This window comes from Xyrauchen texanus, chromosome 12, assembly GCF_025860055.1.
Source record: "Xyrauchen texanus isolate HMW12.3.18 chromosome 12, RBS_HiC_50CHRs, whole genome shotgun sequence".
NCBI lineage: Eukaryota > Metazoa > Chordata > Actinopteri > Cypriniformes > Catostomidae > Xyrauchen > Xyrauchen texanus.
Window position 1 is genome coordinate 5,645,438 of NC_068287.1, and position 20,442 is coordinate 5,665,879.

The following is a 20,442-nucleotide window of genomic DNA, read 5'->3' on the forward strand; positions in this document are numbered from 1 at the left end:
GCGATTTCTTTTTACTATTATTATTATAACATTGACATTAAACGGGCATTAACTGCAGCATTAGCATAAAACAATGGCTTGAATGGCAATAAATAAGATTGTTTATTATAAAAGTAAATTGGGTCAATTGCAATTTCATTTTGAATTCAAATTCTAAATACATTTTGACATTGTGTTATTTTTGAAGAAGTCCACATTGTAAACCACACAAGTAGAGAGTCTTACAAACAAGGCATCTTTGAACCATGTGTCAGTTTAAATGTTTGTCTTAAGTTCGCTTGATGAGAGTGGTCACATTTGGCTAACAGTTGTGTTAATGCAGCTCAGAAGCTGGACTTGTATCAGTTGCTGGCTCGTAATGCCTATTCTCCACAAGAGATGTTTGTGCCAATCCTGGGAAAGACTGTTTCCTCTACAGTCAATGAGGTGATGTACTTGTCCTGCTTCGCTGATGAATCCTGGTTTGAGTCCCATCCATTCACTTCACTGCAGTCTTACAGAGCTAACTCAATAAGCTGTTTTTGTCCACAGCGGGCCATGGTGCAGTTTGAGTGGCATGATGGAACGGTGAAGAATTTGCATGTGGATCTTCCATCACTGGAAAAGTACCAGGTGCAGTTTTAATACCAAGAATCACTTTTATGCTCAAATCCTAGAGACAGGCACACACCTGCTGGAAAAAACAAACAAACAAACATGTCATTCCATCTTAAGGTGGTCTTAAAGGGACAGTTCACCCAAAAAGGAAAATTCTCTCATCATTTACTCACCCTCATGCCATCCCAGATGTGTATCTTCTGCTGAACACAAATGAAGATTTTTAGAAGAATATCTCAACTCTGTAGGTCCATACAATGCAAGTGAATGGTGACCAGAAGTTTAATACTCCAAAAATCACATAAAGGCAACATAAAAGTAATCCATACAACTCCAGTGGTTAAATCCATATCGTCTGAAGTGAGATGATAGGTGTGGTTGAGAAACAGATCAATATTAAAGTCCTTTTTTACTATAAATTCTCCTCCCTGCCCAGTAATTGGTGATATGCACAAAGAATGTGAATCAGCAAAAAAAAAAAAAAAAAAGAAGAAGAAGAACTCTTAAGATGTTTTTTTTGAAAGTGTAGATTTATAGTAAAAAAGTTAAGTATTGATCTGTTTCTCATCCACAACTATTGCATCACTTCTGAAAACATAGATTTAACCACTGGAGTGTTTTTTTTTTAATTACTATCAATCTCTACTTTCACTTTCTCATTCTTCTGCTTTTGTTCTTGACAGTTCACATTCTTTATGGATATTGCCACCTACTGGGCAGGGAGGAGAATTTATAGTAAAAAATGTACTTAAATATTGATCTGTTTCTCACCTACACCTATCATATCACTTCTGAAGATATTGATTAAACCACTGGAGTCTTATGGATAACTTTTATGCTGACTTTATGTGCTGCCTTGCTGTTTACAGAGTCTAGGGTTGTCACAGAGACAAGTGTGATTTCTCAGGATTTCAATGATTTTCCAGCAGGGACAGCCTTTGCTCTTTGTCCATCTATCACTAGTATCTCGTGCTATTTTTCTGTATTTTTACCTTCTTTTCTGGATTTTATGTATGGCGTGTAGAGGCGGCTCATGGGTGCTGTGCGTCTGTGTGAAAGGAGAGTTCAGTGGCTGAACAGGACCGGCAGTAGGCAGATATGGGGAACCGTGTGTGAGCAGAGGTGAGGATGTGTAGCTCTTCATCTAACACAGTGATTCACATCTGTTTTGCTTCAGGACCCCGATTTTACATTCCAAGTGGTGACCCAACATAGTAAAAGAAAAAGCTATTAATATCAAACATTAAAATGTATTAATATTACCATGGAGAGCATAGGCCCAACTATATGCAAAATTATGAACATAGGCTGAATAGAACCTTCATTATTACTATCGTTCAGGTCGTCTATGAGCCATTTGGCCCCAGGTTCTCCACAAACGTGCAGTGCGTGATGGGAGAGGGGCAGCCGTCTCGAACGGCTCTACTTGCCTGATAATCGCAGACCGTCTGTACCGGGCCAATCGGAGTCCCGTGGCACTGCGGTATTGTCACATTTAGGGGGGATTCTGACTTGGAGGCATTCCCACAGATGTTAGCTTTGCACCAGAGGCTCCTCAGCCAAGCACATGAACCAAATGTCTGAACCTGCGGCTCCTCTTGTACTGAGCAGGATTACCATTGCAAACCATAAAACTAACCTGTCTTATGAAGTCCGAACAAGTAAAAATTGATTAGCCAATTTATTTAGCTATCCTAACAATACATGATTAAATTAATTATGATTTATTATACATCTGGTATTATATACCCAACCTAATCTAAACTAATCGCATTCTTATACCTACAAAATGATCTTTAAATGGCTCATTGTACATATTGCGACAGTTTCCTGGTGAAATGATCACTGGAGGGGCTACAACAACAATGACTTTGATTCACTGTCACACAAATCATGAGTAAAACAGCAGATTATCACTTCATAAACACTTACTTTTCACCCTGTTCCTCACACAACGCAATCTTTTCTTAATGCTATTAAAACACTTTTACTATAGTACATCACGATACAGTTTAACGTTCACGTTTCATAACAACTACATTTATAAGCTTGTTTGAGTTTGATCAGATTGTGTAGTAGCTCAACTGATGGAGTGTTGCACTTGTGATGTAAAGGATTGGGGTTTGAGTCCTGAAGACCATGCGAGTTGACCCGTAAGCTGAAAGTGTCATTGAAGCTCCACAAAATGACGTTGTTGCTTCAGCAATTGCGTTTTTCATTTCACATTAGTTTTTTATGACACTATCTGTTAGGTTTAGGTTTGAGGTTAAGGGTAGGGAGGTTGGTTGGTTTTGTTCATTTAAAACTCAATAGAGCATTAACTTTAAAAAGCTCATCTGTTTGGGAGACCATTTAACTCACTTTTACTGCCACACAGTGGACATTTCACCTCCAAAATGGCGCGAAACATGCAATGAACCATGTAATATAATTTGGCAAAAATGGCGCCACCGTCACAATTTTCATTAGATCAGGCTCTATATACTAGTTGAGATCAGCGGCCTAAGAGACTCCGGTAAAATACAGATTGCTCTTTTCGCAGGGGCATATACAATGAGAACTCTGGCCGAACCACCAGTTATTAGATCGTTAAACCAACAGACTTGCCCTGACATGTCAATCATAAGATACAGTAAATATGAGTATAAGTGCCTATTGATATTCACTCTCCAGTCTTTAACCTTTAGAAATCCATTAGTGCTGCACTTATATTCTGATCAGGTCGGGAGGATCATGGGATACAGACTCTCTCTCTCTCTCTCTCTCTCTCTCTCAGGGTGCAGATTCTTGTGGATATGTCTGGGATGAATGCCCACTACCAGCTCCACATCCAGCATGCCCTCCGACTATTGCTGCAAGAGCAACTGGTTAATAAACTTAGCTTCAATGTCATTGTGTAGGTCATAAACAAATTTACACACACACACACACACACACACACACACACACACACACACACACAAACACACTCTCTCTCTCTCTCTCTCTCTCTCTAGAGGATATTTCATGTTTGGATAATTTCTCTCTGTGGTTACATTCTTTTTTGATAAACTTGATTGAATTTATGTTTTTTCATGATATTAAAAACCTTTTGATCTAAAGGCTTATACTTAAAGGGATAGTTCACCCAAAAAGGAAAATTCTGTCATTATTTACTCACTATCATGTCATATTGCATTCTTTCTTCTGTAGAACACAAAATAATATAATATAATGATAACCCAGTGCTGTTGACTGAATTAAGTACAATGTCACTTCATAGGGACTCCTTTTAACCAGTCCATCTAGGAATGTTATGCAAATTCGGTAGCTTTGAAAAAGGTCTGCAATTTTTTGCAAAAACTGAAAGTCTGAGGTAATATTAAATACTAAATCGTTATAGCTTTTCTCCATTTTGACAGCAGCAAAAACAGTGCTCGAACAGCTTGAACTGTTGATATCCAGCCGCACAACTGCCATTCAGATCCATATTAACTCATCTCCTCACCGTCTCCTCTTCTGTGTATGAACCCGCAACGATTAAGAGCATTTGCCATTACAAGAATGATAAAGTGAAACTGTAACGTGTTGTGTTTACTATCGAAAAGTGTTTACACTTTTAAACATCATGCATACTTTTCAGCAAGTGTTTAATCTTTGCATGCTCTTAATGGTCTAAGTGCAGAATGGTGACGACCTCAGTTCATTTGGAGTGCTCAAATAATACAGTGTAACACCAAAAAATTGGACTAAACATTCATGAAACGTGTTATGATTGCCATTTCTATATTCACTTAAAAATCCATTATTTGGATAGTGAGATGTGATTAGAATTGGAAGTGCTCAATAATAACAGTTCTCTCAGATAATCACAGTTAAAGTACTTTTATGCTGCCTTTATGTATATTACTGTGCAAAAGTTTTAGGCACTTGTGAAAAACTTTCAAAGTGAAGATTTCTTCTTTTCATTTATCAATTAACATCATACAAAGTCCAGTAAACAAAAAAAGAGCTAAATCAATATTTTGTGTGGCCACCTTTGCCTTTAAAACATCCCATTTCTCCTACTTACACCTGGACACAGCTTTTCTTGGTTGTTGGCAGATAGGATGTTCAAATCTTCTTGGAGAATAATCAATATGATCAAATGATCACACTGAATCGACATTTGTGTTTTTAGTTTACCGTTTTTATTGTAGGTCTACTATTTTAACCTTACCAAATTGTACTTGCATTGTCTTAGGCAGAAAATGTTAATATAAAAATGAGTGCGCTCAGTTGAGAATTTATTTCATTGCGAATAATCGCATAATTTTCATTGTCAATCGTGATTAATCGCGGATTTTGGAAAGTACTGAAATTTACTATAAAAAATACTATATAAACAGCACTTATTTCCTTCTTAGGAAACAAAACAAAACAAAACAGTATGTAACAATAATACTTTTTTAACATTTTCCTATCAAAGCCTTCCACAGTATAAAGATAGAAATGCACTAAAATGGCACCAATACAAGTAACATTAAACATTTCCCAGTCTAAGTGGGAGTTTTACTAATTGAAAGAACTACTCCCCACATAGGTTGCATATTCATTGCAATTGGCATTAAATCCCTTAAACTGTCATCTGCCACAATATTAATCTGCTGGAAGATTGTGGCTATCTGCTTTGTTACAGCAATCGTGAAGCTGAGTTCATGATTCGTGTCAGAGCATCAACCCCAGCGTCAAGCACTGCTTTGAACTCACCATGAAAAGTGTTTCAAATGTCTCGTTCTTCAAATTTGTGATAGCTAAGACTTAAAGTGCTTATGTGGTAATTCAATTGCACCTTACAGAGGCTGCAAAGTACTTGATTTTTCCCATCTGGGCTTGTTTTGTACAACAATAACGATAAGAGCTCCTTTCCCCATCAATTGTTCACTGACGTCGCTGTTGTGTGTGTTTGAGGTGTGTCCATCAGTGTAATGACTCTGGGTGGACATATCGCAAAGGTTCCGCCCTCCCACCAGTGTTTTTGCTGGTTTGTGCTTTACTAAAGGTAAATGGGTTAATCATGATTTAGAAAAATGAACGTGTTAAACGTTTAAAATTAATCGCATGCGTCAACGTGTTAACTTTGACAGCTCTACATAAAAATAATTAAGGATCTTCCATTGAACTCATATTAGCCAGATCATGGGTTTCACCTTTTAAATGTATTTTATTTTTGTATTTATAGTTTTTTGCTCGCTAGCTGCATTTTCTGTAATTGACACAAATATACTATGATTATTTGTGAGTTTTCACAGCAAAAAAAATTCTGCAATTTTCTTTTTTTAACATAGCCGCACCAAATTCAGTCAATTTGGGCCGCAATAATCAGGATAAAGTGCTGAGAAATCCTTGTGGGACTGATTAACGCTTAATAATTGTCATCAAAAGAAGGGCTGGGTTCAAATATATACAGTATTTTCTGATTAATTGATATCGATTCTTAAAATCCCCAAATCAGTTTTGTTTAGTTTTTCAGTTTTGGATGTGTTGTTTATTATATTAGTTTAATAAAAAGCAATACAACTGCATAGTTTGGTTGACCATACAACTATTCCAAGTCTTCTAAAGGCATATGATCACTTTGTATGATGAACAGACTATCATTTGTTATTCTCTCTCAAATCAAATCATTAATAATCTATGTACTTCTTCTATGAATTACAGAATGATTATATTTTCATCTGCAAACACACACTGAAAATGAAGTTGTTAATGGAGAGTAAAAAGCATCTGTACCAGAGGCCTACTCCTCTTTTAGCGATATCATGAGTGTTCTACTTTAGTCTGGCTTAAATATAACTCTTAATAGATTTTGCTGGGAGCACAGCGCACATACCTGCTCTTAATAAAACAGAGAGCAGCTGCACGGCCTCACTTCAGAGTGTTTAAATGACTCATGCTGTAACCTCCACATCCTCAAGGATTTCATTCACTCTGTTATTGAATTGCTCTTTGACTTTTACCATCGCCCCAAAAAGTATTTGGACACTCAAGCTCACTTCTCAAGCAAAATATTTCATAAAAAGTTGAGCTAAAATAAAAAAATTAATTATGAAATTGTGCTGCATAGAAGAAATGATCCTTGTGTCATTAGTGTCAAGTTTAATATTGTGTGTTCTGCAACTGTATTCACTATATGTGATCTGGTTAATGCTCATCACAGTTTTGGAACAGATGTGCAGTCATGGCAACAGAAGATGGTTCCCCCCACTCATAAAAACTTGCAAGCTGTTTGGCAGTAAGAGATTTTACTTCTACTTTTTAAGGCTTTGTCTTTTTTATTAGTGCTGTTTGTTAATATTGGTCGACCAATATGGGTTTTTAATGAGTGATGCTGATATTTAGAGAAAAGGGAAGATGGTGGCCAATATAATGCTGAAATGTATAAAATAATTTCATCATATGATAGCACCCTTAACGCTTCCTTGGTCTTGTGGGTTATTTTGACCCATATTTAAAATGGTTTTAAATTGGTGCAGATGTTCTGCAAGACCAAGGAAGGGTTCATAGATGTATTTTATATGGCAATTAAAGACTTTCCATCCCAATTCTTATTACAGTCATAAAAATCATTACTGTGTTTGCTTTGTCTTTTTTGTGTGTTATTCAGTTGTATATATATTTATATAATTCCATTAATTATTTGTGGGGTACAAAGTTCAACTTCGGTTCATCTCAAATTAGAACATGTAGTCTATATATTTCTGAAGAACTGCTTTGTTTGGCTAATTTGGGTCTAAAGTTTAATTGAATGTCAAATCTTTGTACTAACCGCCTTGTCTTGATCTTGTCTGCGTGTGTGTGTCTTCAGGTGGATTCTGGGAATGGAGTGTGTCGGGGGTGGTAATACTCTGGCTGCTCTACGGCGTGCTCTAGAGGAGGAACCATGTGAAGAATCATTGCTGACTCATGGAGTATACCTCCTCACCACCGGCTTGCCTGATAATGAGATGGTTAGTGATAATGAGACGAGTGCTCTTCTTAGACCTCGATGTGTCCTTTTACCTACCCCGCAATGGTGTGAATGTGGCATTATGTCACCAAAAGTTTTTCCATTAAAATGAATAACCAGCATGTATGTTGAATTATGAACTTAAACCCTTTGAATATTATATTGTCTGGAAATATAGTTCACATTTTGATGAAGCAATGAATTGCTAAGAATCTCTGTTTAACCTTCACATAAATGACCATGACACTCTCTGCTGCCTTCTGCTGCTCATATCTGAAAAGTGCATTTGCTGGAATCAAATTAGTGTATGAATACTTAAAGGTATTGTAATTTGATGTTTTTCAATGTTAAATAATGACGAGAAGCCATCGGTAAGTTGACATCAGAGAGTGTACACAATGTGGCTCTGTGGTGCTTTCAGAACTTTGCTCTGTTTCTTTGAGCATCCTGTCAGAGCAACAACGGCTCAACCAATCGTGGGACGTTTTTGACCAACCATTGGAGAGTTCAGGAAACCTGTATGAAAACATATTTGGGAACAGAAAATACAATTAAGGATATTTTGCAGTAAAATTTTAATGTATAGTTTCTATACTTATAATCAACTTTATATCAATAGTTTTATATTTTTTCTGTTGTTTTTAATTCAATTACATCATTCACAATGCTTCATGGGGTTGTTGTTCATTTTATGAAATGAATGGGAAAAATACTTCAAGAACCAAGACGAGGCATTTTTTATGCAAATGCTCACCACATTACATATGTAGTCAAAGTGTTTTTCACACTTTTATTCTCAGGTTTCCGTCACTGCCTATGTGTCTGAGTGCTGCAGCAAAGTAAATCTCCATGTATGCCTGTTCACTGGAGAGGACATTCAGAGCTGCCCTTCGTCCTGTTACGCCAACCTTGCTGACACCGCCCGGGCCCTGCGTGAATCTGGCACATGCAGGCAATGGACGATTTCTTTGGATGACTGAAATGGGTGAGAAGGGGGTGTTGTGCTCTTTAACTGCCTCAATGATACATGATGATTATGTTTTTGTGAGGACAAACCAGTGTTGGAAGAAATGTAGGGCAGAGGAACTGATATTAAAAAAAGGTATGTTTTAGGTATGTTTAGTTTTATATAGATGGACTGATATACAGTACAAGTGGATGGATGGATGGATGGATGGATGAATAGATGGATGGACAGACAGACAATTGGATGGATGGACAGACGGATGGATGGACCAATTGACAAATGGATGGATAGATGAACCGAAAGACAGATGAATAGATGGACAAACAGATGGATGGATTAATAAATGGATGGACCAACAGACAAACAGATGGATGGATGGATGATAGACAAATTAATTGATGGATGGATGGATGGATTAATGAATGGATAGACAAAACTGATTAAATTACAAATTATGGACCGATAGACAAACGGATGGATGGATGGATGGACGGATGGACCTATAGACAAACGGATGGATGGATTCACTCCCGCTGAATTCTCCTCCATGTTAACCCATTCTCTGTCCACAAAACTGTGCTTCCTGACTGCTCCCATTCCCTCAACCCTTAATTGTTTTCCACATAGAGCAAAAGACATATCAATAGACATGTGTACCCAAAGAACATTTTACTTTTCTGTTATTGCTATTATCAGATGAGACCCATCTGACTTGCATAAAGTTGGTTTCTTCACAATAACTTGACCATTTTCCAGTCCGAGTTTCACATCCTTTGATAAATGAGTTTTTCACGAATTGCTCTGCCTTCTTCTAAAGACCTTTGTCTACATTCATAGCCTACTCTAAATAAGGGTTGGATAATATGATGCACGTGCTAGGTGCACATTTGTATGTCATATATGGATGGATGGATGGATGGATGGACAAACGGATGGCTGAATAGATCAATCTTATCCCCATCCAACACTGGATAAATAATCCATTTTTTGAACCATAAATAAAGTGCTGTATTCAATTTTAAAACCATTTGTTCAGAGATCAAAATGTATTTGTTCAGGCTGTCATTCAGTTTTGTTTATCATTGTTTGTCCTTAAAATGGCAGAAAAGTTTTTTGGTTATAGACAGACAGTTCTGCCATCCAGAGTTGAGCTCTGTGAATTTGACATTTGTAAAATGTCCAAAGTCCTGCTGTTTACTTTAGCGCTAAGTGTTTCGCTGCTTTTGTATGTCATGTGTAGAGCACATGATGTCCAGTGAGACTTGTGACTGGATGCCTCTTGTTTGTCTGTGTTTTCATTTGTGTGTGTGTATGTAATAGCATGTGCAGTGGAAAATATGAGCCTCTGCCTCATCTTTCCCTGCAGGCATTGTGGAGAGTGATGACATCACTGTTCTTATTGGAGAAATGGAGATGGCCGCTAATTATTTTCAGAAGGTGAGATTACAGCAGTGTGTAAGGGACCCTTTTCTCAAACGACCTTTACTTGACCTGTGTCCATGATGTCTAAATAACTCATGGGACACCAAAGAGAAGTTTGAAGCTAAGTTTCATCAGCCCTTTATGTTTAGAAATGTCAGGTTTATCCAGGTCTTTGAGGTCAGGTTGAGTTCTTTAAAAGCAACTGGATTTAAAAGATATTTAATCAAAATTATGTTACAACAAAATTGACTCTAATACACGTTCCTGTTTGTATTTATTATACATGATTAATCGGTGCAAGTTATTCCACCAAATATATGGTTCTTATGTTGGACTTCCATCTACGTTCTGGTGCAGTGCTCCGACTTAGTGGACTCTCTGATTCAGAAGGGATCCAGCAGAAGTTCAGGAGAAAGTCTGTTTCAGGAGATGAGTACCTCAACCATCCAACCCCAGTCCCACAGAGCAAAACTGTCTCCTCCAAGACCCACAGCACTCAGTCGTGCTAGACTGGTCAGATTTTTCTCTTGAATGCAAATAGCTGTCAATCAAACTTGTTACTCTACACTAATATATTTTGCATTGTGTGTATGTACACACTATGTTGTACATCAATATGTAGAGCCTGTACTGTATTTACATAAGAACTTTCAAGCATACATGATAACTGTTCTGAAAAGAAATTTAAGCTAAGCTTACTGTAGTCTCAGCCTCAGACGACACACAGTCCCTTTACTAACATAGGGGATTTGATTTTTAACAAACTTATAAACCTTTAAAAACAGACCTGCCATGAGCTCTGAAGTTGATGAAGTTTATGCTTCTGTTAAAGCCACCAGTCAACGATATTTCAACTTCATAAAAACAAAAAGTGTTTAATTACAGGATTCCTGTAGAAGAACTACACTACCCATGATCCTTACGAGAAATGATCCACCAGTCAGATAATTGCGGCAAACAAAGCACACCAAAAGAGCGCTGCAGCGACCGCCCACTCCCACGACACAATATGAATCACTGGGAATGACGCTCTTTTTGTTCTCAGATAAGACAGGACCTAAAAGTATAACAAACTGTGATTGATCACTTTACATGTCAGTCAGATGGCTCTTCCTGTTTAAGTGGGCGGTTCTTAGCCAGAATAAGCTGCATTAGGAACCTTTGGAGTCTCTAGAAACACACTTCAGCTTTAAGGAATCTTAAAATTGGTGTCATCTAAATGAATCCTTCTTCATCATGATGTATTATATGAACAGGTAAGCAAGCAGAAGAACAGGTCCGCAGAGAGCAGCCTGGCTTGGAGGCCGAGCAGCTCTAAAGCAGATATCCCACCAGGTGTGATGCCTTGCAAACATCAGAGATCCATATACCAAGCACACTATTTCTGGGACAATGGCAGACCATCCAAGATGTTATTTCTATATCATACTCTAAAAAGATGTAGTGTGTCATATAGTAAAGCTTCCTCTTTCTAGGGAAACTGGCTTATATTTTTTCCTTGTTGATGTCATGTATGATTATTGTTTGCATTAGATTGCATCAGATTAAGCATCTCATTTGATCTACATCAGCTTCAGCCTGTCAGTTTCTATATTTGTCCCAGTCAAAAGCCTCCTCAAATAGACTACGGAGTGCTGGGTTATTCATTTGACTCATGCTGGCATCATGCTAAGGTTTTTCAGAGTATTCATTTTTGTGGTCTTTTTTAGTCCAATCAGCTGATATCAACAGACCAACATGTTCATCAAAGTCTGCCGATCAGAGAACCAAATCATCAGAGTCTGTCTTCTACATGGAAGATGGCTGCTTAGGTTAGTGGCATATTCCCTTTTTAAGAATTGCTACTCCTGCAGTGGTGGAAAAAGTACTCAATTTCTATAGTTAAAGGGACAGTTCACCCAAAAATGAAAATTCTCTCATCATTTACTCACCCTCATGTCATCCTAGATGTGTATGACTTACTTTCTTCTGCTGAATACAAATTAAGATATTTAGAAGAATATATCTCTGCTCTTTTGGTCCGTACAATGCAAATTAATGGGTACCAAAATGCTGATGCTCCAAAAATCATATTAAGACAGCATAAAAGTAATCCATATGATTCCAGTGTTTTAATCCATGTCTTTAGAAGTGATTTGAAAGGTGTGGTGAGCTTTTGAAAAGTTACCAGTGTGTAAATCCTGTAAATGTAAACACATTCATGTCAACAAATGAATTGAAAACAGTGATGAACAGCAGCATTTGACTAAATCTGTGTGAAACCCAAATAAATAGTCCTTTAATATGGTTAATGAGTCCTCTGAACAAACCGATTCACTAAAATGAATCAGACTTCAAAATGTTTCATATGTGAGGGAGGTTTAGGAAAACTTCATATACATTAATTGTCCAAATGAACCGATTCACTGAAATGAATCAGACTTTCTAAAGATTCATATGAAAGAGCTGTTTAGTGGAGCATGTTTAATTAATATTGAATCTTGTAGATATAAAAAGTGCTCATAAATGTGAAATTCAAATTTCAGGACATTTGGCAAACAGAATTTTATTTTTCCAACACATACGGCCAAAAGCCGTGACTATTCCGGGAAAACACGGATGGGTGGCAACTCAATATAAGCACTCTTTACAGCACATGCAGACATACTTACACATGTGAGAGTTGGAAAACAGCCCACAAAAAGTGTCCAGGTACCAAAAATGAGTCGATACAGCACCCAGATTTCCATTTATCATCACCCATGAATAAAGCAAAATCATGTGGTAAAAACACTTACTGTAATCATCCACAGCATGTCCTCCATTGTTCCTCGTATTCTGTGGCTTAGATAAAGAGATGAACACATTCAGACCACCATGATTGTACACAGCTAGGGTAAATGACATCTGTGTGTTTAGTTCAGTGCGTCTCACATGTCTGAGCGTCTGTGCTCACGCTGGGTGTCAATCAAACACACTGTGCTCTGATTATCAGCTGCTCTCTTTTTGCAAATAATTAAACAAGCTTTTTTAATCCAGGTCACGAGTCTCGGCGCTACCGTCCACCCCAAAGGAACATGTGTGGCATCGGAGGCAGTCCTCCGGCCCCTAGCGGACAGAACGCCCCGCCGCATTTTTGGTGGTCGGTAGGTGTCTCCACCGCTCCAGGCGGTTGTTTGGGAGCCCCTCCTCCCCTCGCGGTCGGCGGCCATTCCTCCGCGGCCGGGCTCCTTCATCCTCCGGCGGATGGCCGGGACGGATAGGCCCGTGTGTGCGGAATCACGACCCGGCCCCGCCCTCCGCCCTGCCACATCATGCATGAACGCAAATTCACGTTGCAGCATGAGGCACAAACAGAGTACATACTTCATTAATTAAATAGCAGCAATTGCTGTTTAATAATCACATGGGTGGGAAGCTTGTCATGATGTCAGACCTTCTTGGTCACAACAACACAGAAACACTTCAAAATAAAAGCTTTGCCAAAATAAAAGCTCCATTTAAACAAAAGTATGACAGAAAGTATGACAGACAGGGAACAATCACTGTTATACTACTACAACTAATAATAATAATAAAAAATAGTATTTGTATTATATATAAGCAATAACTTATATCATCTATGATGCTCTGTTGTGCAGCACTTCATTTGATCAAATTCAACTCGGTATCGGACTCTGTATCAGCGAGTAACACAAAAAAGTATCGGTACTCGTACTTGGTCTCAAAAAATGGTATCAGGACTTCCTTATCATATTGTGATATACTGTATATTGTTTGTTGGATTGTTCTACCTAGGTGTTGTCTTCAAGAAATATCCCAAACCAAAGAGTGTGCGCAAGTCGATAACTACTGTTAAACTGCCGAAACATGAGGACCTCTGTTCAACAAAGCATGTACTGCACTGCATTATCTGTCCCTCTCGGAAAACACATCATTGACCAAACCAACATACTATTGTTCTATTAGGGGGAGGTTTACATGTTATTTCCTCTTTTGCATTCTTTAAGTGGCTGAGAAGGTTTGGTTTGAAGAATCTGAAGTTGGACCTTCATAAACTGCTGTCTGGACCCGAATGCTCCCATCACAACACACTGGTGCCATCTGTCAACAAAAGAGTGTCTGCTAAATACTGTGCCATATTCCCCAGTGTCCACATCAATGTAAGTACAGTGCTGTATTACACTAGTTATACTGAAAATATATAAGGGGTTGGTGTGTGTGTGTGTGTGTTGTTGCGGTACATAAAACAAGCTGCATAAAAATAATTGAGCAAAAAACAAATGTATATATTAATGTGATTCTATGAGACCATGCTGCCTTAAACAATACTTGACAGCCATGGTAATTACTGTATGATCTGTCATTGTATGGAAAGAGGCCGCTTGAAAGTGAGAAAAAGAGATATATTTCATTTTGGGTTAACTTTCCCTTTAATGCTTAATCATAGGGGAATGTGAAACACTTGCATGTGACTCCTGGTGAGTTGAAGCAGTACCTGAATCAGACTGAGAAACTGATGCAGCGTTACAGCCAGAGGATGGAGTGGTTACTGACAGGTAAACTAGACATCACAACCCCTTCTCTCATTGGGTACTTGTCCCCATTGTTTCAATGAGTGATGAATCATTTACTCGCCCTCTTGTCGCTCCTTGTCACTTTCTTACCTGTGTTGAACAAAAGGAGATACATTTTTTTTAAGAATATCCTGGATGCTCTTTTCCATGTGGTTAATGTAGTGTCAGAGGCTGTCAAGCTCCATTGTTTTCTGAGTTATGAATTTCCATGCAGGTAGCAGGCATATGTTTGGCTCAGTGCTGGAGAAAGCAGTCTGTATTCTGTTGGATGTGTCTGGATCTATGACCGCCTATCTTCCTGAATTCCAGACAGGACTGGCTTCACTGATCTGGGACCAGCTGCATGCCAACAACGTCAGGTACATTCTTTTGGCTCTAGAGGGCGATATATAGTTTTAAAATACACTTGTGTTTCTTCATCTTAAGGCACTTGTCCCATGGGCTGATTAATATTACAACTTTTAAAAAAAATTATATGAAGGTCTCATTAAAACTGAATTGTAAACATTTTAACAGGCCTTCATCATTTATTTTTGTGTAGATTTTACTGCTTTAGCGTTGTCCCAGACCCATACTTTCAATATTAAACTAGAACAATCCATTGTAAAAACATGAATTATTACATGTTTAAAACAATGATCATATAAACAATGAGTGAATAAACATAACTCATTTGAATATTTATCGTTTTTATTTTTTTTTGAATTACGACAATTTCACCCCTAATAAACTTTTTTCAAAAGTGAGTGTATTTTTTATTAGGGGTGGGATCGATAATCTGAAGATTTCCCTGATGAATAACGATTTATATAGCCATTTATATTGGGCTGCTCAATGCAGAATAGTCTGTCTTTTAAACATATTTCTCAACATAACTTTAAAAAGTAAAATTCGAAATTTTCTACGAAGGTACACACACATACGACACACCTACAACTCCCAGCTATGACTCCAGATGCTGCTCAAACATCTGCATCACCACAGAGTGCCACTCGCATAGGTTTCCATTTATTTCAACTCAAATCATTATCAAAGGACGAAGATGATTTACTTCAGCCATCGATGGTGATCTATTGTGAACATGTGTCTTTCATAGAGCCTACACAATGTATTTTCAGTTACAAGTATGTTGTACATACAGAGAAATTGCTAAATAAATGTCGCCATTTCTAATTGTTCAGTTTGCGCAGTTACACCAGTTTCACTAACCTGCAAACTCTTGAAGTACAAAAACCTTTGTAACTTTGTACTGCCATCTGCTGCGGCGCATCAGCTCATCCTGTGTGTGTGTGATACCTCGACCGGCTTCAGTAAATGGTATATCGCCCTCTTGTGGTCTCCCAACGCTATTACTCCACACGGTTAAACAGAGGCCAATTGAGTACATAAAAAAGCAAGCAATTTAGACTCCTGAATTAAATGTCGGCTCATTTTTGCCTAAAAATATATATTGATAAAATAACGTGCTGATCAATAATTGATATATCAATATTTTATGACATCCCTACTTTATAACAAAGTTATATGAGACAAGTGATATTAAAAGAAAATGAAAAAGAATTCAAGCTAAATAACACTTGTCAGAGACATTCAATCATTTTCTTCCTCATAATTTAATAGACTAATTTGTACCCTTTTCTCTCATTATACACCCTACAATTTCATTCGATCTTTTTGCTGGGACTTGATCAGGTTTAATGTGTTGGCGTTCTCTGGAGAGGTGAGGATGTGGCAGACAGCACTGGTTCAGTCCAGTGAGGATCTGTGTAAGGATGCAGTGCAGTGGTTGAATCAGCTCAGCACACATGGAGGTTCATCCACTCTACAAGCACTGCAGGTACCAACACTTACTAATGGGGAAGAATGAGTCACTCCTTAAAACAATACCTTTAATATACAATAATTTACACATTTTTATGGTAGCTCAACTGATAGATTGTTGTATTTGTGATGCCAAAGGGCAGTGTAGGAGGTTCTAGAAGGTTTTTTTAATGAAAACATTTATGTTTATTAATGTGTATTTATTTGGGCATTAAAATGAAAACATCTATTTTAACAAGGTTAAGAAAGCATATTCAAGCTTTATGTTTTACTTGTGCACATTAGTGTAAAATGCTTATATTTCTTCAGGCAGGTTGTAGTTTTGAAGATGCTGAGGGTCTGTATCTGATCAGTGATGGCAAGTCTGACTCCAGCCACAGTCTGATACTGAGAGAAATAGACACACTGAGACAAGAGAAAGACTTCACCATTCACACCATCACACTCAACTGCCACGACAGGTGAACTGAATTCATGGGGGCATTTCCTGACTTGTTTCCAGTCCAAGGTTTTGTTCAAACTGCACCCAAGTCCAATTTCAGTTTCATATCCAATAGTCATTTTGCAAGTAATGAAATCTGATCAGTTTGTTCACACAGTGTATTCAATATCCAGTATATTCATATTGATGTTAATACTAGTAATATTCTTATATGTGGATGTTCAGTACTGTATCTGTATCGGTTGCCATCATGACTGGGATTGTTCACCCAAAAACAAAAATTCTGTCATCATGCATTTACCCTCATGTTGCTCAAAACCATATGACTTTCTTTTTTTGTTTTTGTTATTGAATATAACAGGAGATTTTAGGCTGAATGTTCGCAGTCACCTTTAAATAACTACGTTCAGACATTAAACTCTGAATGGTGCAAGCTGATAGGTTCTTTGAACTTCTTATCTGCTAGCCAGTTAGCTCGCTTGCATGTGATATGTCAAGCCAGTCGGCTCACATGGTGTAATCTGATAGGTCCTAAGTATAATTGTGTAACCAATCAGCTTGCATTCTGTCTCATTGACTTACATTCAAATTTTCCATAATTGCAAGTAAGCTGATTTCACTGCAGCGCACTGCGATTGCTTTCTATGAAAATGCTACTTGCTCAGGTGGTTGCTGGGGCTTTTTTTCAATCAGCTTGCACAGTTAGGTCTGCTTTTGGCCATGACACATAGAAGCGCATCTTTAACAAGGTACAATCTGGCTCACATTGCTATTTTAGGTCATTAGCTTAAATAAATCCACACAAAGATAGTCTAAGTCACTTCTTAACTAAGACAAGTCACTAGCCGTTTAAGTCTTTTAGCTAAGCAGGCCCAGGCACACATGTAGATTTAGTTTATTAGTGTTATGCCTTTCGGCCAAGACATACCTATATAGCATGCACTTGGTGCACATGGTTCTTTGGAGCATCAGAAGTACACAAGTCATGGTGGTAGATCTGCTTGTTTGGGGGGATGTGTTTTGTTTTTTGTGTTATTCATTTTGTGCAGGTTCCCTGCTTTGTCCCATGTCATGCATGATGGTGGAATATACATTTTTTGGGATGTTTGAAATTTTTCTTTAAGAGCCAACACAATGTCTAGACCCATTTTTATTGGTTTTCAAACCACATGTGTTTTTCTTTAACAGAGCAGGCAGTGAGTTTCTGAAGTGTCTGGCCCATAAAACGGGCGGTCGATTCCATCAGGCTCCTGACAGTACAGATATTGCTGTTGTCAGAAAACTCCTTTCAGATCTCTGCAGTACAGTACGTACATGCTTACTTTTGATGACTTCTAACACTTTTTTATTAGAAGCTCAACTGCCTTGTAAAAAAAACTGCACCTGGAAGGGAAATAAACAACATTTCTTTAATATTATTGCATTGTTGGAAGATACTTTTGAGCTAGCTTTTAGTTTTCAGAATGTTTTTGGGAACTCCATTTCTGCATTGGCGTTGTTATGAAATGCACTGATGCTTGTGTGTCCACAATGAAAGGATCAAGTGCTTCCAACATTTGAGGGGGATGATATGAAGAGACTAGCAAAAGAGATTGAGAAGCTGAGATTCTTCCAGAAACAAGCCAAAACGTTCAGGTTTGTTGATGTGTAATGCTTGATGTTATTGAGGACTCTTTTCTTAATCTGATGACTTGTGTTTTGTTTTCATAGGGAAACTGTTTTGGAGTGGAAGAATCTGGAGTGAGCATAGACACGGATCTCCAACACTGTTCAAATAATTACACCCCTAGTCAAATCCAGACCTGTGTTCATTTCTTAGAATTGATTAATAGCAGTTTCACTGGGCTACAAACAGTGGTTTGATCATTTTATGTTACCTTTTTTATGTTTTGTGAATTGTACTGTTTCAGTTTAAATTTGGATGAAAAGCCATTCAATTGTATATAATATGTCTGAAATACAAACATGTGGAAAATGCCCCCCCACCTTACTTTAAACAGGATTTCTCATATTTCAAGGTATTATTCTCAAATGTATTTGTCAAAAACAATAAAGTTAAAAACGTATTTCCATTGTGGTCCTTGATATTACATATTATAGATCAGTGTCAATAAACAGCAGGATCCCATTGTGACAATTATATTAGATGTATTGTGACAACATGTCTCTGTAAAGAGGTCAAAGAGTGTGACAATATATCTTTATACATTTTCATTCATCTATCCAACTGTACATTTTATGTAAGCCCCAATGTAATAATGTATACTAAAGGAATATTCCAGGTTCAATACAAGTTAAGCACAATTGACAGCATTAATATTTTTGTCATGAGGTTATTTTGACCATTCCTCCTTTCTTTAAAAAAGCAGAAAGCAAGGTTACTGTGAGGAACTTACAATGGAAGTAAATGGGGTCAATCCATAAACATTAAAATAATCACTGTTTCAAAAGTATAGCCACAAGATGTAAACAGTATGTGTGTAAACATGATTTTACTGGGATAAAATCACAAGTTATAGCCAATTTTACAGCTTCGTTACCATGACGATTTAATTTCAACAAACCCTAAAATGACTGTAAAAATGACAATTTAAACAACTTTACAGCTCAAATAATACAAAAGTTTTAACAGAATTAATGCAAGTGCTTTTATAACATGACAAGTTTCGAATTTCTGCCTTTAAACCTTCAAAAAATGTATATATGTATACTATATATATATATATATAGGACAGATGAGTCGAAACAGACATCATGCCACAAATGAAATATAAAATATATTTGAAAGTTATTGTACAATTGTGGTGAGAAGAATATCATCTCAGTATGCTCATAAATTTGCATACTACTGCTTACCGGATGCAATGATTTATAGTTAAAAAGTACTTAAATATTGATCTTTTTCAGATCAAAAGTAATCATATCTCTTTATACGACATTCATTTAAGCACTGGAGTCGTATGGATGATGTAATGGTGATTGTCTGTGCTTTTTGGAGCATCAAAAATCTAGTTGCCATCCACATCCATTATAGGGACCTGCTGAGCTGAGATATTTTTCGATTTTTCTTCAAACGTGCTCTGCTGAAGAAACATAGGGATGAAGAAACAGTCTTGGATGGCATGAGGGTGAGTAAATGATGAGATAATTTTCATTTTTGGGTGCACTATCCCTTTAATGACTAATAAGTCATTTACAAATGCATTATAAATCATTAAGATGTGGTTATAACAACATACTGTACATAAAAAGGGTGACATTCATGCAATTCCTGCCAATTATAGTTTTACCTCACATGTTATAAACGCTTAATAGCTATTAAATATTAGTTTCCAATGAAAATGTACCTTAAAGTAAATTGTAAATCTGATTTATTAAGGAGTTGCAAACATTAGAAACTTGTGCACATAAAGTTCAGTCTCCTTTTAATTTCACTATAATAGTCTATTTCTGCTAAATTGTGAGAAATTATGAATTAGATCATTTTATGTTCTAATTCAAATGAAGATAAGTGTATTTATTAAGAATGTATGTTAAATGCTCACTATTTGGCAAGAATTGAAAGCGAAAGTTTATATAACTGCATATTTATAATTCATTTGTATATGATTTATTAGTCATTATCAAATCCCTTTGTAAACCCTTAAGAAAGGTAATATTAATGTAAAGT

General features: G+C 37.1%; 1 protein-coding gene across 1 annotated transcript in view; it reads left to right on the plus strand.

Moving 5' to 3' along the window:
• vwa3a (von Willebrand factor A domain containing 3A) overlaps positions 1-18,776 on the plus strand; it is a 43,937-nt gene extending 25,161 nt beyond the window's left edge. The window contains 20 exon segments of the mRNA XM_052139906.1: positions 323-612; positions 1,622-1,719; positions 3,374-3,493; positions 6,776-6,850; positions 7,424-7,565; positions 8,365-8,502; positions 8,504-8,549; positions 9,898-9,968; positions 10,311-10,466; positions 11,210-11,288; positions 11,663-11,764; positions 13,731-13,828; positions 13,943-14,095; positions 14,383-14,491; positions 14,724-14,868; positions 16,202-16,346; positions 16,640-16,791; positions 17,961-18,078; positions 18,310-18,407; positions 18,483-18,776. Of these exon segments, the coding sequence (XP_051995866.1) occupies positions 323-612; positions 1,622-1,719; positions 3,374-3,493; positions 6,776-6,850; positions 7,424-7,565; positions 8,365-8,502; positions 8,504-8,549; positions 9,898-9,968; positions 10,311-10,466; positions 11,210-11,288; positions 11,663-11,764; positions 13,731-13,828; positions 13,943-14,095; positions 14,383-14,491; positions 14,724-14,868; positions 16,202-16,346; positions 16,640-16,791; positions 17,961-18,078; positions 18,310-18,407; positions 18,483-18,516 (2,369 nt within the window). The 3' untranslated portion in view covers positions 18,517-18,776.
• Positions 18,777-20,442: the final 1,666 nt, after the last annotated feature.